Genomic DNA, 24,501 nt, shown 5'->3' with positions numbered 1-24,501 from the left:
ATAATTCATGACATAGTAATAAACTGTAAGTGAAATACAATTACCAAATTTAATTATAATCAGATGGATTATATCTATCAGGTTTATTAACAATTCTGCCCGAACGAGTTCGAATGCTTGCCTCATTGTTTGTCAGCTCATCAGAAGTTGTAGGACCTGGATAGAACGGAATGGAATGAAAATCATTGTCAAAACGTACACCTTTCTCCGATGAACTATTTCCATTCAGCGGTGATGATGATTCCTGACGTGATCTGTCTAAATTTAAGTGTTTCCTATTCCTGCGATATCTTGAACCATCGGGAGTTTCAACAATATATGACCTTGGGCATCCTTTAACAATTTCTACTACAGTAGCTGGTGACCATGAACTTGACACATCTTTTTTAAAAACTACTTTATCGCCTATCTTCAACTCAGACAAGTTCCGAACCTTTTTGTCAAAATATTTTTTCATTTTGTTTTGACGACCCTTAAATTTATCTTCATATTCTTTAAATCGCACGACTTTTGGTCTAAGTTGACTGGATGTTACGGGTAAATTACATCTAAGTTGACGTGACATTAAGAGGCTTGCAGGGGATGGAAAATTATTTTTTGGACTATTTCTGTAATGTAACATAGCAAGATACGGATCAGTTTTGGATTCAAGGCATTTTCTTAAAATATTCTTTACTATTTTTACTGAACTCTCAGCTTGACCATTTGACTGAGGATAGTTTGGACTAGTGGTGATATGTTCAATATCCCACTCATATAAAAAGTTTTTAAAAATGGCTGATTGAAATGGTGGTCCATTATCACTAACAAGCGTTAACGGTATCCCATGACGTGAAAATATAGATTTTAAGTGTGTGACTACAGTTTCCGCGTTATAATTGTGTAACATTGAATTTTCGATGTATTTTGAATAATAATCAGTAACAATGAGATAATTTGAGTTGTTGAAATGCATTAAATCTACACCTACCTTTTCCCAGGGAAAATTAGTGATACCATGGGGCAAAAGAGGCTGTGACGGGTTATTAGGTTTAAATTTAGTACAAATCTGACATTGATCGACAATGTTTTTAATATCAGAGTTAATATTCGGCCAAAAAATCATATTTCTGACTAGACTTTTTGCTTTTGACATACCTAAGTGACCTTTATGTACATCTTTTAAAATTTCAGGACGTAAAATTGACGGTATAATTAAACTAGGTCCCTTAAATACCAGATCATTGACAACATGAATTTCTGCTTGAAAATTCCAGTATGGTTTAACGCAGGGTTCAATTACATTTTTATTTGACGGCCAACCGGTTTTATAATATTTCATTAAAGTTAATAAAGACTGATCTTGTTTCGTCGCCTCAGTGATTAATTTCAGTTTTTCTTCTGAAACTGCCAGACTTGACATCAGTAAATTGATATGTATGTCAATTTCTTTTTCCGCATCTGTTATTTCTGTATCAGGTAACGGCGCTCTAGATAATGTATCGGCAATATACATAAATTTACCAGGTACATATCTGACGTCTAAATGGTAGCATTGTAGAGACATCATCATTCGTTGTAACCTTGCGGGAACTTCAGAAAGTGATTTCTTAAAAAGTGTGACTAGTGGTTTATGATCTGTTTCAACATTTACTACGTGGCCATAAATATACTGATGGAATTTTTGACAACCAAATAAAATTGCATATAATTCCTTCTCTATCTGTGCATAATTTTGCTGACTGGACGTTAGTGTTTTTGACGCATAAGCAATCGGTCTACTTTCCTGCAAAATAACTGCGCCCACTGCGCTCTGCGAAGAATCTACTGATAATTTTAACGGTTTTTTAATGTCAAAATTAATAAGTACTGGAGATGAACTTATAATTTTCTTTAAATTGACAAAGGACTGATCGTGATTGGCATCCCATTGCCAGCTGACGTCTTTCTTTAGCAAAGTCCTTAAAAGTTCTGTTTCTTTTGACAAATCTTTGATAAAAGATCCCAAGTAATTAATCATACCTAAAAACCGTTGTAAGTCTTTCTTACAAGTGGGAGTAGGTAATTCTCGAATAGCTCTAATCTTTGACTCATCTGGCCTGATCCCTTGACTGCTAAAGATATGACCTAGAAAAGTAACTTCCTGTAAGCCAAAGTGACATTTATTTAGATTGAATTTTAAATTTACTTCTCTGGCTCTTTTAAAAACATTTTCTAATCTCCTTTCATGAGATTCAAGATTCTCTCCCCATACTAAAATATCGTCAACGAAAACTATCACCCCTTCTAGATCAGCAAATATTTCCGTCATTATTCTAGAGAAGAATTCGGGAGCTGAATTAATTCCATACGGAAGTCTTAAAAATTGATACCTGCCGAAAGGTGTTTGGAAAGTGCATAAATCTGAACTTTCACTATCTAAGCGTATCATCCAAAAACCTGAAAATGCGTCTAGATTTGAAAAAAACTTCGCTCCTTTAATTTTAAACCTAATTTCGTCCATTGAAGGTGTTGGATAATGCGTTCTGCAAATAGCCCTATTTAAATTTCGTGGATCTAGACAAATGCGTAACTGTGAATTTTTTTTTTCTACGACAACTATGGAACTCACCCACGGTGTTGGTTTTGTAACCTTGACAATGACCTTCATTTCCTCCATTCTATCTAATTCTTCTTTTAATTTATCGTGCAGCTTGAATGGAATCTTTCTTGGTGCATCGATTTTAGGATGAACATCAGATCGAACTGTTAGATGACATTCGTGAGGTAAGCATCCGAGACCCTGAAAAACATCGTTAAATTTCTTTATTAAATTGTTCGAATTATACATTGACAAATCATTGTTGGGAATATTTTCAGAATTATTCGTGTTAGAATACACACGTTTTATTATTCCCATTGCATTGCAAGTAGCTAGCCCTAATATAGTTTGACATGATTTCAACTCAGTGATGACAAAGGGAATGGACATATTTTTATCATTATTATAAAAACAATTTAACTTACAAATTCCTTTTGTAGGAATGTTAGTACCACCGAATGAATTTATTTTAAATGCTGTTTCTGTGATAATTTTTTCTGATAAACCAAGTTTATTAAAATTTGTAAAAGACATAACATTTACATTGGCACCGGTATCTATAAGACATGAAATTATAACATTATTTATTCTTAAATTAATGTGCCATGAATTCAATGTTGAATTAATATTGTTACAATTTAATGTATCAATTGTATAGTCGTGGTTGGGTATTTTACTTTGTGACAATGTATTAACATTAATTTTCCTACCTTTCAATTTCCTATTAAAACAAAATTTCGAATAATGCCCAATCTTGAGACAATTAAAGCATTTAGCTAATGATGCCGGGCAGTTTGTGCGGTGAATTTGTCCACATTTGGTACAGACTCCGCCCTGACTTCCGGATTGACCTCTGGATAGACTGCTCGGACTTCCCGATGGACTTCTGGAATGATTGCTCGGACTTCCGGATTGACTTCTGGAATGGCTTCTGGCTGATAGTGAAGATGAAGAAGGGCTTCGTAGAACTTGTTGTATAATATTCCCCTCAAGACTTCTTGTGTTTTCCTTCGATACAACAATCGCTCTTGACAAATTAATCGCTTTTTCCAAGTTTAACGACGTTTCTTGTAAAAGTCTTTCTTTCAAGTAGTAAAGATTTCGATTTAGGTTACATATGAATATGTCCTTTATTAAGGATGTTTGTAGATTGCCGAAATCACAAGTTTGACTTAGATTTTGTAGCGAAGCAATAAAATCTTCGACTGTTTCACTGTCGCCTTGTTTCCTCGTGAAGAATTTAAATCGTTCCACTGTCACATTTATTGTGGGTATGAAGTGTTTATCGTAAAGGAGTAAAATACCGTCGAGCGTACTTTTCTCAATTGTGAGGCCAAATGAGTTAAAAATTTCTACCCCTTTCGGGCCAATCGTGTGTAGAAGCCTGGCCACTTTTTGAATTTCCTTTTCTTCATTAAAATTATTAGCCATCATATAAATAAGGAATGATTGCTTAAATTTCTTCCACTCACCCGCCATATTTGGAACAATCACCATAGGCACAATATGACTCGACATTTTATTTCTTTTGACAATTTGTTTTGGATACAAATTATTGACTCTTGATGTGACTTGACTTGACTTCACTCACAATATATTTATTAAGACACACCTGACACCATGTTGTATTGTGGTGAACGAATATTATAACACGTTTGTATTTGATATGTTATTTATTAAACCAGCCCAGCTGGCGATCTGTTGACAAGTGGTGACAGCTAGGCATAAATATACCACTCTCTAGATCGATATCTTCCGGCTTTTTGTATCCAACAGAATTATACAGTACTTAACCACAGATATACAAGCAGTACCTACCGTGCGGAGCAGAGCAGTAGACAAGGTAGAGGAAACTCAAGGCCATTTAAAAAAAGATGCGACCATAGACAACATAATTGCTCTCAACCTACTCTATTCACTCACTAGCCCAAAAAAACTATTATAAAAATAAAAATGTCCTTGAAGCAGAAAAATGTCGAAATGTTTTCCAAGGGCAAGGTTCATCTGACTAAGAAAATAAACTTTTACAGTGCATTTCCTTAAGATGAAACTTGTTAATCTGAGAAGAAGACACCCAAAATGACAAGAAATTTGCAAAAACACTGAAGAAAATTTCCAAAACATGATTGTCCGACAGTACGACGAAAAATTCCGACATTTTTCAGCCTCATGAACTCATGGTTACATATGTTTAAAAATCTTTAATTTCACCAAAACAATAAGATAATACAGGATAACACTAATCAATAACATGAATAAGTTTATCGATATAATAAATAACATTTATACGTTGTGGAGGAAGACATATGTCAAGTATCAAGCATTGTTCAAAAAACCGAACGAATAACCTAAAACTGTTAATTCACTTTAAACTTGAACTTACGTAGGTAGGTTGAATATAATATGTTTATAACTCGCTAACACTATACTGGCTTATATTGTATTTTTATCACGAACAACTTTAACACGCAATATTTTCGACGGAAATGATAGTATTTCGGCAGCAAATGACAACCCGCGTGTATAAATAAACCACTGTCATTTTGTTTGAATGATTTGAAAACTGTCAAACGGCATAATTCCGTCATCTCTTTCTGTTACACGAGTCATTATGGTAGAGAGCGAGAGATCAAACCAATCCTTCTGTTCTCACCATTGAGATCTGAGCTTTTAGCCATATTATTCGTTTTCTATAAGAATTTTGAGGTGGGCGTGGCGGTTTCAAATGAGTTTCATGGCCAAAGCTTAGTTAAATGCCCCTGCAGCTAGGGTTTGTGTAGCACAGACAATATATTAGGAAATGGCCATAGATAACATTATACTGATAACACCAACAGACAACAGTACCGATTTACTATTTTTATTGTATAACGTTGTTAAAGCAAGTGGTTCCGAATTTTCTTGATTTTCAGAATTTTCCTGATTTTCAGAATTTTCAAACATTTTCTTTGGAAAATGCAAAAGGGTATGATGTCTAGCTTGACACTCCTTACAAGAGAAACGAGACTGACAATTTTTTGCATTATGTTTATTTTGTAAACAGTTGAGACAGAGCTTGTGCTCCTTGGCGAATGAAAACCTGTCTTTTGGTGACAGGCGTAAGAATTTGTCACATTAATTCAGACTAGCAGTTAAAAACCCGCTCCGCAGGTTTTTTTCTGCTAGGCCCTGCGGGCGGCTCTTCGTTGGGCTTCGCCCATTTTAAGTGATATTAACAACAGTTACATTTAATAGATAGATATTAGGACGTTCACAGAGAGAGGGTGAGTATATATATTGTTAAAACACGGAACAGAAAGGAGTTAATTAATAATAACATGCTAAATTTACGCATAATAAGAATGACAGTTGTTTGAATAAATTAAATTTTACGTATTTGTGATGGATTATTTCAAATGAAACACTATTATAGGGTCTTTTCACAGTTTTTTTTTATTGTCTAAAAAAAATAAGTAAAAAATTACGATAATAATGGAATTTTTATTTTATTTTTACGACGATGAATAAATTTTTTATAACACTTTAAAATGTGCTATTTTTAAAATGCCGCCGAAACGATCATTTCGCGCCGAATAGCTCTGTGACGTCAGCGCCGTCGATTCTGGTCATAAGTGATAGGTTTTAGTTAGTAAATGGTCCGTAAGTTACAATAGGGTCTTTTTACAGTTTTTTTTATTGTCTAAAAAAATTAAGTAAATAATTACGAAAGTAATGTAATTTTTATTTTATTTTTACGACGATGAATAAAATTTTTATAACACTTTAAAATGTGCTATTTTTAAAAAGCCGCCAAAGCGACGTTTTCGCTCCGAATAGCTCTATAAGGTCAGCTTTGTCGATTCCCGCCAGTGTTACCATGTGCATGGTTTTTACCATGTTTTCATGGTATTTTGGGTAATTTCTAACTCCATGGTTCTTTCAATAAAACAATGTCGAACAATACACCAAAAACCTGTACTTTCGAATGAGATACGAATTTTCAGCATGGGTCGCGTGGGGAAAATCCCAAACTTTAGGAATGTAGTTCAAACTTCAATAGGTACCTATGGGTTCACATGATAACAATGTATATTTATCTACTTATTGTCTTTGTCAATAAATAATATGAATACATATTAAAAGAAATATTATATATCATGACTTTATGTAGGTACCAAAACTAACTGGCAGTGGAGTGCAGTGAATTTTCAGTGAGCAGATTGCTAAGATTGAAAAATACGACATTAATGATGTTATTATAGCTGAAATTTTTTTTTGTATGACGATTTTTTAACAAAGGTAGGCAATTTTTAATTATACTACCATGGCTAAAAAATCTTCACACAATAAATTGATATTTCGAAAACAAAAAAATCATTTTCAGCTACAACAACATCATTAATGTCGTATTTTTCAATCTTAGCACTCTAGCTCACAAAAAAATCACTGCACGCCACTGCTAACTAGGTACTGTAAAATGTAGGAAAAAAATTATTGGAGTTCTGGGAGAATTTTTTCTCCCTCGTCTCATGGACCTGAAAAAGTTATTTAATTTTCATTATTATTTAATAAAGTTCTAAAAATTTTTCTTGACAACAGCAAAAAATTAAATATAAACTTTTGTTATTGTCCTATTATTGAAAATCCGTTACTGTTTTTTTCGTATTTAAATTCTCAATAAAAAAAACTTTAAAAAAGACATGTTTTTTTTTTCTTCAAAATTTGGTAAAACATGGTTTTTTGTTTTTGGGACATGGTAACACTGATTCCCGCCATAGGTGATATCTGTCAGTTTGTAAATGATTCGTAAGTCACAGTTGGTGTTGTTTGTTGTCTTCCAGTTTGTTTGATTTATATCGTTATATTTTTTCCGATGTCTTCTCACTTGCGATACAAGTATTGTTTGGTTCCTATGTGTGGAAATACTACAGTAAAAACGCCAAATAAGGTGTTTTTAAGCTTTCCCAAGAACGAGAAAATGAGGAAAAAATGGTGTAATGCAATGAAACGGGATCAAAGAAGAAATCCAAGCATTTCTTTGAAAAGTCATCTTCATTGTTGCGAACACCATTTTAATGTAAGTTCCTATGGGTTGAAAATATTCTATATTTATTTATCATAATTTAAGATAAATTCAGTATAACAACGATATTCTAATTTTGCGAGCATAAGCATGTTTTTTTTCAAATCTTACGATTGTTTTGCAAACTACTGAACATCTCTGCTGTAGTCATTGAGGTTTATATAGGTACTTAATGGCATTTATAATGTACATACATACATTTAATGTTAATTTATTTATATTTTAGCTTGAAGAAGACATTGAAAATTATATGAGATGCAGATTAATGGGTGGTATCATGCACTTGAAAAAGAATGTTATTCCACATGAATTCGAGTGCCAAAAAAAAAAAATAGCCACTTCTCGGCAGACGGGATTGAAGCGTTTGCACATGGAAGTTATCAAAAGCGCTCTACAAGCAACCAACAACCAACCAGAAGAGCCAGAGCCACAGCCTTCCACCTCGGCACTGCCAGAAGAGCAAGCTGTAGCTGAAGCAGGACCTCTTCATGTTGCTACCCAAACTTGGTCACTTGCAACACAGGACAAGGCTGTTCAAGCTAACGTCAAATGTCATGTTCGTAGTAAAGCAACATCCACATCAAGGCGACAAACCGATATAGCTTGCTCACCAATGAAGTTTGATGTCAGTTTGACGGCGGAGAGGATACGACCTACACGAGCTGGTGCGACACATGTTGAACCCATAAATAAACCACTGGAACCTCAGGAAACAGGCTCATCGGATTCAGATATCATACTGGAGGATATTACGTATCGTCCAACTTCACCAGACTTTGCAGGTGACGACTTTGAGAGTCAAATTTTCAATGCTCAGATGCGCAAGTCAAGCCTGATGGCCCTTGAACGGAGTCCTAGGTTATGCCTAGGAATCCCAAAAAACATGTACCATCTGATATCCATTTTGGCAAACAAAATACCCACACCGGTAACAAATATTTTAGTAAGTTTAAAGAAAATCCGCTTGGATGACTCATTTGCCATACTGTCTCTGCAGTTTGGAATTTCTATACCATCTGTAAGCCGGATTTTTATGAAAACGGTCTTGTTAATGGACAGATTTTTAAAAAGCCTTATTATATGGCCATCTGCAAGCACAATTAGGTATAATTTACCCATAAGTTTTAGATCAAGATATTCCAAGGTACAATCTATTATTGACTGTTTGGAAATTCAAATTAACAAACCCAATAATCCAATCACTAACCTGGTCAGAATACAAGAGTTGTAACACGCTTAAGTACCTCGTGTCTTGTACTCCGGACGGATTGGTGAATTACATTTCTTGTGGTTATGGTGGACGCGCTTCAGACGCTACCATAGTCGAGGATTGCGGATACCTGGATGCTCTGCGGCCGGGCATGTCCATAATGGCTGACAGGGGATTTAAGAATATAAGTAATCTTCTTCAAATTCGACAGTGCGAGCTAATACGTCCCCCTAGCGTATTTACTAATGTGCTCTGTACTGCGGAAGAAGTAAAGCAAGCAAAGAGGATAGCTGCATTAAGAATCCACGTAGAACGTGTCATCAGCAGGATACGGGAATTCGATATGTGCAAAATGCACGCTTCTACACACCACAATCATATCCCCATCATGGATCAGATCGTAAGAATAGTTTGCGCTCTAATTAATCTACAAGATGTGTTAATTAAAGTGTAGAAAGTATGTGTATTATAAATGTTGACCAGATAACTCAGACAAGTGGCATTTTAGACTCCCTTCTAAAAGTTATTAAAAATTAAAAAAAAACTAGCTTATATAGGTTAAGTTAGGATTATGGTTTATTTATTTTTATTTTTCATCACTTTTAAAGACTTCAAAGGGTTTCTGAAATTTCACTTTTCCATGTTGCCATGGAACCATTATAATTATATTTGTGTCATAGTATGATAGGAATAAATGATGATTGTGGTGTTTGAACGCATAATATGTATATACATTATATTTTTTAGTAAATAATTACTTTTAATTTATTATGTATCAACATTGTGTAATAAATAATACAACCTACGTTACTGTATTAAGTATTAAAATAATGTTTTCTACTGAAATATAGTTTTTCTTTTACTCACCTAAATAAAAGTACTTAGATTATTACTATACATATAGTATATCCACATACTATACGTTGAAAAATGTTCCACTATATTCAATTGAAAGGTTATATCAGTAATGAGAAGGAATCCAAGGAAGGTAATAAAAACACTTTATATGTACATGTCACACATCTACCCATTTATATTTAAGTTTTTTAAATATAGCATTGGACCAAAATTGGGTACATTTAATAATAAGTTCTTTGCATAATGCTTCATCATACATCACATTACACTGTATGACTTTCTTAGAAGTCTCAAAGTCATAGTTAGCAACACAATAAAGTGCAGCTGGCTTCCGGGCAAAATGCATTTGTAGTTGCATCTGTGCCATGACTTTGGGAGTAGGTTCCATGGAATCGGTTAGGTAGTTTTTCATTGTCGACTCCTTCGCTGGGCATTTCACTTCAACAATGAAATCTTCTCCCAAAGCATCTGGAGAAGCACCAAAAATTGGATACTCCTTACTCAAAATGAGACCACACTTTTTTAATTTAATTTTATTAGTAGCCTCAATTACTTTTAAGACTTGTTCTTCGAGGATTCTACCACGCTGAATAGCTTTAGTCTCAAAGACTTTAGCACCGAGAATACTTTCAACTAGTGACCCGTCTAGTGTGCAGCAGTGAGCCGCTTCATAAAACTTTGATGCCGTCACCCTACCGTAACGTAAGTTATGCCATAGTATATTGTCAGACTGGCCGATGGTTTTATAGGCTGCCTTCTGACAGGCCTCAACAGTCATTGCCTGTTTACAATATTCAATAAAGTCCCCGGGTGTGGAGCCCATATTATTTCCAAAAAAATTACATTCCATGATGTGGATTGACAGATTTTCAAGAGGTGTTGGGTTTGCATAAAACTTAGTTAACTGTGTATTTATGTGAATGCTAGCATCTATCAGCTCTCTTGCGAAACTCCCATCATCCTCTGGCAAATCCATATGTCCCATGGTCCCCATGTCTTTTGCTTTTATAAACTTCAGGCTTGTACCTATTCCCGCCATCTTGGAGCGTTTCCAATAACATTGGATTGAAGTTTTTGGAGGTTCCTCACTGCGTCTGTGGAGCCATGATAAGAAGGCAAGTGCGTGCTTACAGCCACCTGGAACAATGAGAAGATGCAAAAATTAAGTTACTTTTATTTTGAATGTATGCTTATTTGGCGCCATTGCAGATTGAGGATCAGACATTTTTAAACATTAACTGCATACTTGGATCCATGTTGTCGGAGGGAAGAAACATAGAAACCGGCAAATCATTCTTCAGCCGAGCTGTTGAACTTAAGAATGAGTTTTAGAAACGACCCCTTCTCTTGTGACAAATGTTAACCGTGTAAAAATGTGGGGCGCCTGTTTGGCATGTTTCTCGACTATGAACCAATGCCGAAGGGATCAGTAACACTAGGTCCATCGGACTATCTTTCATTAAAATAACAGTAGAACAAGGATAGCATTCCCACCTAACACATGTGCTCTAAAGATTGCAATATAACAGGGTCAGCAGTTGTGTACTATCTGCAGTATCTATGGGTCCTGTACCGTACGCACAGCTTCTGAGAGGCTAACTTGACTCTGTCTTCGATGGCGCCCCAGTACCTGGGCTGGTCACACCGAGTTACACCGAGCATATCAATGGAAATAATATCGGGAAGATTGCTTCCATTGAAGGAGACTAGTAGATATAAAAATGAGAGTAGAATAGAATACACAAATTAGGAACTAACCTTGGGATGCAGGACAATCTTCACACTTGCATGAATCTACAACCTCCAGTACTTCATTGCAAATCAGTGTTACTGTGTAAGCCTTTGTTCTGATTTTGTGCTCCGGAGTGACTCGAGCTTTCACAGTGCAAATATTGTCAATTCGTTTCACTTGGACATATCCCACTGCACTGTCTCCATAATTTTCCCGTGCTGATTTGTAATATACATAATATTGTTTATCAAAACATTAATCTACCAAACCATAGCATTATCAGCAGGCAGGAGGGAATGTTTTTTTGCAGATTTGACATTTAACATTACAATGAGAACAAATTTATTAATCTACAACCTTTGTATGCGGTTGTAATGTTCAATGTTCTACAGAGCATCTTCTGTCACGGAGGTTAGGAGGCTTGCTGTCTTGTTTCAATTTCATGAAAAGGGGCCAAAATAAACACTATTTGTTAGCATGTTTTTGAAATATTGAAATACATATAGGATTAGTGTGTATACAATATGTTATTCTTACCTTGTCGCTTTAAAACCTCTGAATTCAGCACTTAAAAAATCACTATTCCCAGCTATAAAAGATGCCATCATTATAGCGTCTATTTTAGGCAAATTGTCCGACTGAGCACGTAAAAAACCGCTGTCAGTCATTATAACTACACAATATTATTAAATTACTATAAGAAAATAACACAAGCGTCTTGAATAAATCAATATATCCGGTAAAAACTACAAATAATGTTTTGCCTTCTGACAGCGACTCGGCGTTCATAGAAATGAATGATGTTGACAGTCGGCGGGCGTGACGTCATGATTCGGTCAACCAATCATGGTCCGTTCGGATTTGCCCAATTTTAGGCTGCTTTTAAAATCATTAATTATGAATGAAAATATTAAAATTGGACGTTTTTAGTGCGATAATCATAATCAGAAAATTAAACTTTAAATCTTCCACATATTTTTAACGGTAAACCTAGTTTGTGAAAATACCCTATTGACTACATGTCTACAACTGATATTAACTGTTATCTTAGGTACCTAATATAATTAGCTCATAGGAGACTTGCAGTGCTTAAATATGTGTTACAACCGTCAATGTCTATAAGTTGAATCAATATCGTTTAGTTTGTCACAATTAAAGATAGTTATAACAAAGTTGACTTAAATAATAGATTATTACATATTGATTATTGTACCCGTGTTTATGAATAAAAGGAGGGTAATTGTGCGATGAGATTAGAAGTCGGTTTAATTAAAAGGTGTTAATTTTACTCCAACTGGTGGTAATTCTTTACCTACAACTGTTACTGTATCTAATAAAGTTTAAAGTTAGATTATATATACAACATCATCAGGAGAGTAAAAATCTATATATAAAGGTAGATTATTACAATATAGCGCCCCTGAGGTGATATCTCACAAAAGCGGCGCTATGCAAATTGTCCAATAAATAAATAAATATAATGTTTACATTTTATTGTGTATACACCGAAGTCAAAAATTAAATATAGATTGCAATTGGGAAAGAAGAAGTGGAAGGAGGGAGGGGGGAGGGGTAAGAGTAGGCTGGGTTTATAATAATTAGGAATTACAATATCGTTAGACGGGAAAGACCAGTTGAGTGGGAAAATATTTAAAAGAGAGATTATAAAAAAATTCTTGTTAATTATATCTGCTTTTATATTAACATGTTTCCTCGTTTCCAAAATTTATATATTATTTATAGTGAAGTATTTTAACCCTTTTCCTGCCCGAAAGTAAAGACAAGGTAGATACTCCCACGCCAAGGATTTTTAGAATATTTTACATCGCCTCATTATTTATTATCCTCAGCACTTAGAGATACTAAATTATTACCAAAACAAAAAAAACTTGTTTACGTTACACTTTATAAAAGTCTAAGCAAGATATCTTTATGAATTGATGCATTATTTGACGAATAAAAACTATCTATGAAACATCAACAAACTTCGACCCGCCGCCATTATCAAATCAGTAATCTCACCAACACATACAGACATACTATAGTAATATCAGTATTCACGTCTCCGAAGCGGGACCTCTGCAACGGCTCACCATTAAATTTCTCACGATACAATTGTGATAATATTATTGTTTTAAACTTCATTATTTATTAAACTTTTATTTACAGTTTCTTATCGTATTATTTATGTTAATAGTTTTTATTCGAATGGTAGACTTTAAAACAAGAATGAATACACAATGCCACATTACACTGGGAACACATATCGAGCCATTTTTCTGCGGCTTTGTTTAAGTTTTGTATTCGCACAAACATGGCAGGCTCTGTATGGCTTGGATTGTTTTGATGTTTACAACCTCTTTTGAAAGCAGACGTAATGGTGTGTCATGATGAGACGAATGAGGAGTTGAGTAGAGTTGAGTTTTTTGTGGTGTTTTGCGATTACTTGTCTTATCACACATAACTGATAATCGGGGAAGCTCATACCTGAATTTTTTATTGTGTTGTGTACAGTAAAAGAATTTAACAGATATAAAATCGAGACAATATTCTCTTATTTGGTCATCAGACAAGTCGCGTCGAGCCATGATGGAGGGTTACACAAAAAAAAATATTAGGAAAAACGACAAATTAACACAATAATTAGTTTCTAAACACAGATAATTAAAATAAAATGTATATTATTACTTTTTCACTCGAAAGGCGGATATAACAACTTATTTCATTTAAAAAAACAAAACATGTTGATTACCGCAAAACTTATTTGCACTAAAAATATGACCACTTAATAAAAACAATTTGTTAAAATAATAACGTTAGAACCACGATTCGTTGCAGATTCTAAGTATTCGCGAACCGTCGAGATAAGAAGGAACCACGTGATACACTAACACAACTACGCGCGCGCGGGGAATTCAAACACTGAGAGGGGAAATATTGTAGTCTCCAGTTTGACGAGGTCTTTCATAATATAAACAAAATCATTTGTCACATCTGTGTAGAGATGTCGCTAGATAAAGGTTCAAATTATTTTTTAAGCCTGAGTTTTGCGCCATCTATACAGAAAGTTCCGAGATATCGCAAGATAAAATTAAAATCACGAATGATTGCGCGCGGCAGCGAGGGCCCGGAATCTTGAATCAAACATAGATGCGCACGGCAGCCTCCGGGTTAAGACCTGAAAAAAACAAATAGCATACAACCTTAAAACAATATTCCATAAGACAAATAGCATTTAATAACGGTTATTCTAATAAATTGATAGTTGAAATACTAAATAAAAAAATTAAACATATTCTCTTCAAACGGTCTTTCTAAAGATAGAAATAAACAATGGCGTAGAATTCTGTTTGTGGATAACAATACTTCTAAAATTATATATAAAAACAATCCTGATACTATTCAACTGGCGTTTTACACTAATAACAATGAAGAAATATATTCTTAATAAGAATGACAGTTGAACAAAAAAAATCAGGAGTTTAAAAACTCAACTGGGATGATTGTAATTTCTTTTACAAAGGTAGAACCAATAGAAATTTTGAAGTCAGAACTAAAGAATATCGCACGGCTCTAAATGGAAATAGTGAATCTGAGTTTGCAAATCATCTTTTGAATAATGATCACACTTTCGATAAAAAATTCAGGTCTTAAAATACTTCACTCAGGATATAAAGCATCGCAAATAAATAATTTTGAAATTAGAAAACATGTCAATATAAAATCAGATATAATTAATAAACAAAAAAAATATAAATAATAATGAAAAATGCCATTACAAAGTGATAAACTTCCAGAAGAAATCTGCTTGTTAATCGTAAGTACTCAAATATTGTGAGCTGCATATTTAAATATTCGCGCCATTCATTTGGTTCGATTTTAGACCGCCAGAGGTGCGCTCTGTCGACGATCTAATCTAAAGCCGTGCGTATCGGCCATTGAAGGATCGCGTGATTTTTTTATAAACGTCAAACATAATTACGTAACTGTGGATAATTTTCACTGTAATGTAATTAATCCAATGGATTATGAACTTTCTAAAACATATTTTCTTTGATATTATCCAAAAATTATATGAGGAGAAACGATGCTTTTGAAGAAATCTCGTATTATTATGAGGCGATCCTATTTTAGTATGAAATCGTGTCATTTTCAAGTTGGCGGAATTTAACCGAAACAGACAATTTAAATTTGACCAATCAGAGGGCCTACACCGTCCAGACGCTGAAGTATTAATACCATAAATATACCACTCTCTTAATACTATCAGATAATGTGACGATTTACAAACAAGGCATTTATTTTCGACATTTGATACAAAAGAATTAATATTATTATTATTATTCGAACGATTTTTAGTGTTATATGATTTCGAGAGGTTTTTATTGAAGCTTTCCTTTTGCGACAGATTTTCCGGAAAAATGCCTAAAGCGGTCTCTTTAGCTAGACATTGTTGTTCCAAAAAATTTAATAATTGGTCAAATGTAGGTATTTTTTCCAATTTATTTTGAATCTCAAATTCAATACGTAATTCTTTTGGTAATTTACGTAAAACAATATGTAATAATAGGAAACTCCATTCATGTACTGGAAAATGTAATGCCATTAAAGCCGCTACGTTTTCCTTCAATATTGAAATAAATTTCCTCAAGTTATCATTGGCTTTGACAATTTGAGATGATAAGATTAACTCTATATGGGTATCTGCTATTAACCGAATGTTTTCGAATCTTGCCTTTAACAAATTGTAGGCAACAATATAATTTTCTTCCGAAATCGGAAGATGTTTAACACAAATAAATGCTTCTCCAGATAAACTACTAATTAAATAATGCATTTTTTGTACAGGATTTAACGCATTATTTGAATGTATTAATGAATGGCTCTATGACACTTCCAAACAAGAGTATTTTAAACATCATAGCAATATACCGCCCCCCCAACTCTAGCCAACCACAATTTCTTAATGAAATATCTGCCATTCTGCATACTATAAGCCCCAAAGAAAATGTTTTACTTATAGGAGATATTAATCTAGACTTGTTAAATTGTCAAAACCCTATTATTATGGCATATGAAAATATAATGTCGGATAATTATTTAATCAAATGTATTTGTGACGTAACTAGAGAAGCAGTTTTAGCAGGAAAAGTTACTCGTACTTGTTTAGACCACATATTTGTCCGATTTAACAGTGGATGTAAACAAAGCGATTCTCTTTCCTCATGTGTATGTAATAATATTACTATAGCGGATCACTTTTTAACTGCAGTTAATATTAAATATAGTGCAAGGAAAGAAGCCCCAGAACACGGAGAAAGAATTTCGTTTTTATCGCAAAACAAAATCGACAAAAACATTCATAATTTTAAGTGGCACTCCTTGCTTGAAGAACAAGATTGCAATATACTATATAGTAAAATTAAAAACAACTTTAAGAATTTGTATGAACAGAGTAAAATCGTTATGAATTATAAACCCAAAAAAAGACCTCTGTCAATAAAACCTTGGATAACTTCTAATATCTTAGAAAACATAAAAAAAAAGATTCATTGTACAGAAGGTGGAAGAATTTTCCTAGCAATCAATTCTTTGAATTGGAATATAAAACTTTCAGAAATAAGGTGACAAAAGAAATTATTAAATGTAAGTCTACCTTTTTTAACAATAAATTCAAAAATTATTTTGGAAATACAAAAAAAACTTGGGATGAAATAAATAAATTATTAGGACGCAAGTCCAAAAGTAGTTGTGACGAAATAATCTCGAAATATATGTTAAATACGAATAATGAAGAAACCGTAGCAGATAAGTTTGTTGAATATTTTACAAATAGTGTTAGCTCTATGATACATAAATGTGATTATTTAGCATCGACCGTCAGGCCGAATGAAGTGCAACATAGTATGTACCTACCCAGAGCTACCTGCCAAGAAATCAATATTATTGTTAGCAAATTAAACAATTCAAAGTCACCAGGGATTGACAACATTCGAATGTTTGACATTAAGACACATATTAATATTTTAGGGCCTGTTATAACACACTTTATCAATTTAATTTTATCGCAAGCAGTAATACCAGATGAACTAAAAAGTAGCATCATTAGGCCAATTTACAAAGGGGGCAAACATACAGATATTCAAAATTATAGGCCAATAAGCATATTGCCAGCCCTAGAAAAAATACTTGAAAAATACATTTCCATAAAACTTAATAAATATCTAGAATCTTTCTCTTTGTTGGATCCCAACCAATATGGATTTCAAAAGAAAAAAAGTACGGAAATGCTGCTTCAGGAATTTTCAAATCACATAAATTATGAATTAAATCTAAAAAAACAAGTTTTGGTTTTATTCATAGATAACTCTAAGGCATTTGATACCATTGATACAAATAAACTATTAGAAACACTGGAGGCAATAGGAATTAGAGGAAAGCTGCTAGTTTTATTAAAAAATTTACTAACTGATCGACAAATAAGAGTAAAAATTCTTAAAAAATTTAGCAAAAGAAAATATATCTCAACAGGTGTTGCACAGGGGTCAATTCTAGGGCCAACCCTTTATATTATTTATGTCTCAATTATGAGAAAATTGTTTTCATTTGTTAAACATTTTGTATATGCAGACGATACGGCGCTCGTAATATCGCTGGACGAAGATCTGGTTACTGCAATGAACCTTATGCAACATGATTTTATTGCCCTACTGAAATGGTCGCATGATGCAGGCCTCTTTATAAACGCCAAAAAAACTAAAATTATGCACATCAGATCTCCACACGCCAGATGTAATGTAATTCCTTCATTATATACACACACATTTGACTGCATACATAAAAATGTTGCACAGCCCTGTTCATGTGAAACCATTGATTTTGTCAAAAGTTATGTATATTTGGGTGTTACTATTGACTGCTACATGAAATGGGATGTACAAATTGCTAATGTTTGTAAACGTCTACGAGCTATTGTGGGTAGGATTTATAAAATAAAATATTTCGTGCCTATAAGTACTTTAAAGTTAATCTACTTATCTCTGGCTGAATCCACTATACGTTATGGAATTACTTCTTGGGGACATTCTTGTAAAACTAATATAAGCTATATACAAACATTACAAAACTCCATTATAAAATTGTTAATCCATAAATATGACAATCAACACAGAAGTAACATTAAATTAATATACAAGTCTCTGAATATTTTACCTGTCAGAGGATTATTGTTTTATAATATTGTAAGTCAACATGTTATATTGTCTGATTCATTGTATAGGGAAAGAGTTTGCCATAAACATAACACAAGATTCACTCAAAATGAAGGACTGGTAGTTCCGAAATGTACTAATAAATATGGTGAAAGAACTTTAAATTATATAGTACCCAAAATGTTTAACTTATTACCAATGACAATTAAAAATAATAACATGTATACTGCTAATGTTAAATATAATCTAAGGAAATGGTTATTGGATAATAATGATCTATACTGATGCCCCTGAAATGGAATTCATATTCTTAGAAAATGGAAAAACAATTATTTTGTAATACCTGACTACCTACCTCTATTTATGAAACTATTGATGTACTTGTTGATAATACTAATTTGTTCATACATTTATTTTTACTTGCTTATTTTATAAGGCTTTTATGTTTTATATTGATAATACTAATTTGTTCATACATTTATTTTTTACTTGCTTATTATATAAGGCTTTTATGCTGCTATTTAAACTTTTCTGCAATGTAACCAATTTATGTAATTATGAACCGTTCAAATTGTATCTTATGAGTGTATAAATGTTGTCTCTATGTCCCTGCTGACAAACTACATAAGTAGTTTAGCGGGTTTAAATGTGAATAAATAAAAAAAAAAAAAAATCAAAAGTATTTATGTAATTTACCCATTCTGTTGAAATTCCAGAAAAAAATATCAATTTAATTTTCGGTAGTGAAATATTTGAATTCTTAGTAACATTTTTATTTTCAAAATCATTTTCGAATTTAAAATTAAACAGTAACTTTGTAAACAAGTGATGTTTACAAAGTTACTGTTTAATTTTAAATTATAATGTCACATCACAAAGTAACCGCTTCATATGAAGAAATCATTTTCGAAGTTTTCCGGAAACAATTCACTGTGATGTGACTGTATTTCGTAATAAATATCTTGAAATTCAGAATATTTTGTTTGCAAAGTTGCAATTTCAGATTCCTCCTTTTTCGAAGATTCCAAAAGCATATGACACTGTACGATATTATCTCTAACTGTTGTTAAATCCGAAAAACGTGCTTTAAAAATCTTCTTATCTGATAAATCCGATGTTTTTAAAGCCTTAATCGCCGACGCGCGAATACTTTCTAGATCTAAAATTGCCAATTTATATTTAATTGCATTCGATGCCATATTTGCAGATTTAAGAAAAGTATTTTAGTAAACAAAATTCCGAAAAACAACAACAGACTATTTGACAGCTAGATAATTTGTAAACAATGTATTCCAATATGGCCGTCCAATTGACAGCTGACTACTCAGTAGTACCAACTTAAAAACCAGCCACTTTCTGATTATCGAAACAATCTGTTTTACCGACACGACAATGTTCAAAAATAATTGCACCTACCTACTTCAAATTTGAAGGTAACAAATTTAAGATTACCCACCGAATTTGCAAACAATATTGACAATATTCGAGGTACTAAATTTATGCTTCTATTATTTAATGTTGATTCTAAATTATTGAAACAGATTTTAGACAGGAGAATGGATGACAAGGTTGTGATATTCAAAAAAACAATTGAATGGCTAATTGAACCGATGTTCAATATCCAACCAGATCGATATCCGGGGAGAGGACCAAACAATGAAGCGTGTTCTATTACACTTTGAGTGAATTGTAAAAAACGATAATTATAAGCTCATTCAATTGGTTCTGAATATCACGGGAATAAGTGGAAGAAGGAAAACAGCCTACTTGAACTCCCATGAATCCGGGCAAAAATACTGGCTCTCGATGAACTTGCACTGGTGAATTTTCCTCCACAACGAGACGAACGAACAACGAATTTATTTTGGTATTTGTATGTGAACGACGACGACAAAAACTAAGGTGGCACCTTCTTGTTGAACGACACGAATTCGACTGGTATTTGCGACAATTAGTGCAACATAAATGTTCATAATGTCCAATGTGGGTAGAACTGTTTTTAGGGAAGGAGATGGATAGTAAGAAAAAAATGGTAGGTAATTCTAAAAACTGTTTCAATACTAAACAATAACAAAATATACGATTTTGGAAAACAAGCTGAACTTTTTTCTCTCCATTTGGGATACGCAGTTACAGTTATTACTCAGCAAGGAATTCCTGCGCCATAGAAAAAGGAATACTTATTCCTTATTCCTTAGCAGACTTTCTTTTAGGGCGGCTTGCACCAATAACGTAAAGTAATTTCTTCATGATCGTCAGAATACAAATCCCAAATGTTCATTGTGAATACAAATTAAAATGAGATAGATTTTAAACACAATCAGAAATCGACGAGATAACCTATTTTTTTTGACAGTACTGCTTTACGAGTAGGGCTAAACACGTTTAACTCAGTTAAACAGCCGCTTTTGGGTATTTAACTTTGACAGTTCTTTAAACGCATTTAACGACTTAAATTTTGTGGTGCAAGACGCCAAGTCGACTTAAATCAAATAATGTGTTTAAAATTATATTTAAATCAAATTTGACTTATGGTGCAAGCCTAAGAAATAGTGATACTACAATGTAAGTTACCTACAGACTGTCAGATTCATTAATTGACAAATCACTGAAAGGGACACACGCACGCCACATCCCCGCTCTACGAACTTGGTTTGTTCCCCTCGCCCTTGTGGGCAGGTCTGTGTCTAAGTTATTTTGTGTGTGCAACTATCCTGTGTACACTTTGACAGAGTAAAACAGGCTGCTGAAACTGGTGAGATGTTACAAGTACCTTCAGGGTCACTCCAGAGCAGGTCGCACATGGGCCCGTCGTGTGGCACCTCCTGCTTCCTGTCAATGGTGCGGATCTGGTCCAGGGTCTGGATGGAGGGGCTCAGGCCTCCGTGCACACAGAAAATCTTGCCGTCGATGATGGCCGAAAGGGAGAGGTAGTCAAACAGTTCTGTGCAGTATCTGCAAAGTAGCCACAGTTATTATTCCTTCAATTAACCCTCAGGAACAACAATAGCAGTTCAGTGAAATCATGACTACCTTCGGGTGCACTGCAAATGAGCAGTGTGTACAGCTAGGTTTTAGAAGTTTTTAACATATTCAATACTGTCAATGAAAATTCCTAAGTAAAACGTTGATATTGTAGAAGCCTGTCAATTATTTGGCTTTGAGATATTTACAAAATATTACCCGTTTTCTAAAGCTGGGTCCAGACATGTTCTTTTGTCCGTACCGTACCTCCGTTTCGTACCAGCGTCGCGATCCAAAAACTCTGGACGCATCATCTTTTGTCCGTACCGTACCTCCGTTTCGTATCCGCGTCGCGATCAAGAGCCCGTATCTCCGTAACGTCGCTGCGATCATCGCGTGTCCATTTCCTCCCACCATGTCGTCGACTGCGGAAGTGTTTGAGAATTTGACGATTGCTTGCGCGTCCTTCATTGTTATTCACAATAATATAACGAAAAAAAAACAAAAAAGGCGACGTTGGTGGGAGTTAGAATTGTTCAAAAACAGAGAAAGATGTAAGACGCCGCGAACACGTCCAGACTGGCGCAGACCCGTACCGTATCGCCTTTGAACGGGCCGAAAAACCGACTCGCGATGGATCGGAGCGTACCTCTATCCGTATCGAGATGCCGTACCACCGTACCGTACCGAACGGGCGTCCAAACTAGCGTTCTTGATCGCGACGCTGGTACGAAACGGAGGTACGGTACGGACAAAAGAACATGTCTGGACCGAGCTTTTGGGTTAAGAAAATGTTTAAAAAAAACACAAAAGCTAATGTTTCATAGAAGATACTTCATCTTAGTATGACAGGTACAATACAAGAAATACAGTCAAATCTGCACACAAGTCACACTTTTTGTCACCGCATTTGCCTCGATTTTATGGTATTTAGGGAAATAAAGTACCATTAATTTTCTCCTATTCCGCTTCACTCTTAATACGCAATATTTCACTTTCAAATAAATGGATTTAGCTTTATTAATTCAAAACATGATTTATTATGTCGGGGGAGACGGTAATGTACGCACTTTTAATTTTAATTTCGTTTATTAAGTCACTTACGCGATATGTCAATTAGTATGCGGCGCCGCCGAAAGCGACTATGTTCATATCAAGAGTTGGATTATATTCATAATATCGTAATTCATACCTACAAAATATTTCATAGATATTGCTGCCAACCAAAAAAAATAGTATTGCCATATTAAATAAATAATATCATCGTGTATAATTAATCCATATTAATATGTAAGTCAATGTATTATTTATAACAAATAATCAACAGATAATTAAATAAAATAACCCGAATAACAAACAAATAGAATAAAATGTGATTAAACGTATTCCGTTTAGGTTAGGTTAGGTTAGAACATGGAAAATAGGTATTAGAATTAAATCACAAACCAGTCTATACAAACCTAGCGTAGCCCACATACTATTTGAAAACTGGGATGTAACTCTAAAGGGGACGCGAGCAGGCGTTATTAAAGGGGCATTTTTTGCTATAGAAAATCACAGTTAGATTAGGTTAGGTTATATATATATATTAATTTAATATTTTCAAGATTTTATTTTCTTTAACTGAATTAGTTAGTAGGTAGGTACTGTACCTAACCCGCGCACTGGCTAGGTAAATAACTAGTTGTGGTATTTCCGGCAAATGTCACATTATTTTGTTTCTTTGAAATCTCGTGTGACATATCGCGTAAGTGACTTAATAAACGAAATTAAAATTAAAAGTGCTTATTTTTCCGTCTCCCCCGACATAATAAATCATGTTTTGAATTAATAAAGCTAAATCCATTTATTTGAAAGTAAAATATTGCGTATTAAGAGTGAAGCGGAATTCGTAACCTTTACCCTTTTTTTAAGTTGCCGGTAGTGAATATCAAAAATGAAAACATATTATAATCTCACGCTACCCCATAACTATTTTTTAAAATAAAATAATTGACTAATTGTTACATTAGGTTACACCGCACTTAATTTTACACAAAAATTACTAGATAATTTTAGAATAATATAATATTGTTTGCATTCTGTTGGTAATAGGACCAGTAATCTCTTATCAGTGCTAACAGTTCGATTCCAAATAGGTTTTGATAATGTAAACAATATTATATCATATTATTTTGAAAAGCTTCAATAAGAATAAAACATACCTTCTTTAGTAGTGACCACTCCGTGGATAATTTTATCACCTTGACACATCTCTTCTTCTGTCAGGTGGCTCTCAGAGCCGGTATCGCTGTCACTGGAGTTATCCTTCCCAAGAACCTTATTCATGTAGGACATGAAGGGCCCGATATCCAGGGCGGCTTCCAGCCTCTGGATATGCAAGGGCTTCGCAAGCTCATTCTTTTTAGAGGCTCTTAGGCCTGCACTAGCTTTTTCTGCCATACTAGGTGTGTGCTGTCAAAATATTACAAAAATGTAAATATTGTCTTCCTGAATACGTTAATATTATCACTCGTAAGTTTTGTATCATGGTTTGTCACTGAGAAATTACATGACACATTTATACAGCAAATTATCCCGAATACGACGCACATAAATTTGCGTAACCTATCATACACAAAACCTAAAAAATTGCACTCGACAATATTCTATTTGTACGCTTTTACGACAGACACTGGCGATAGCTCAAATTTTCGGATAAGTTTGCATTTCAACAGTTATCTAACAGAATAACTGACAATTTGTACAAAATGGCGAGCGTAAAATTCCTTCAATTTAAGGTCGAGTATACGTTCACAGCGTCTCATATAACTACTCATTTCTGTTTCGGGTCCGGGCGGCGGGCTTGAAAAAATACCAACCCGCCATCATTGATAGAATATGTGCTGCGCGCTCACAAATTCT

At 34.0% G+C, this 24,501-nt stretch overlaps 1 protein-coding gene and 1 pseudogene across 1 annotated transcript; one reads left to right on the top strand and one right to left on the bottom strand.

The window, feature by feature from the left end:
• The first annotated feature begins 7,737 nt into the window (after positions 1-7,737).
• Positions 7,738-9,340, top strand: LOC149408877 (uncharacterized; annotated as a pseudogene).
• Positions 9,341-9,847: 507 nt separating this feature from the next.
• Positions 9,848-24,039, bottom strand: LOC149408876 (uncharacterized). The gene is made up of 3 exons (XM_089650351.1): positions 23,802-24,039; positions 21,407-21,577; positions 9,848-10,827 (listed from the first exon to the last, which is right to left on the bottom strand). Exons 1-3 carry the CDS (start codon positions 24,037-24,039, stop codon positions 9,848-9,850), a joined length of 1,389 nt encoding a protein of 462 aa, XP_089506477.1.
• Between the last annotated feature and the right edge of the window lie 462 nt (positions 24,040-24,501).

The sequence above is a fragment of the Hesperophylax consimilis genome, unplaced genomic scaffold, assembly GCF_061612785.1.
Source record: "Hesperophylax consimilis isolate HC1 unplaced genomic scaffold, BYU_Hcon_1.0 scaffold_46, whole genome shotgun sequence".
Taxonomy (NCBI): Eukaryota; Metazoa; Arthropoda; class Insecta; order Trichoptera; family Limnephilidae; genus Hesperophylax; species Hesperophylax consimilis.
This window is presented reverse-complemented; position numbering and strand designations above follow the sequence as displayed.

Coding starts and splice junctions, on each gene's coding strand:
- LOC149408876 (XM_089650351.1), bottom strand. CDS start 24,039: ATGGCAGAAAAAGCTAGTGCAGGCCTAAGAGCCTCTAAAAAGAATGAG. Junction 21,578..23,801: donor AGTGGTCACTACTAAAGAAG/GTATGTTTTATT, acceptor GATACTGCACAG/AACTGTTTGACTACCTCTCC. Junction 10,828..21,406: donor GCTCTGGAGTGACCCTGAAG/GTACTTGTAACA, acceptor TCATTGTTCCAG/GTGGCTGTAAGCACGCACTT.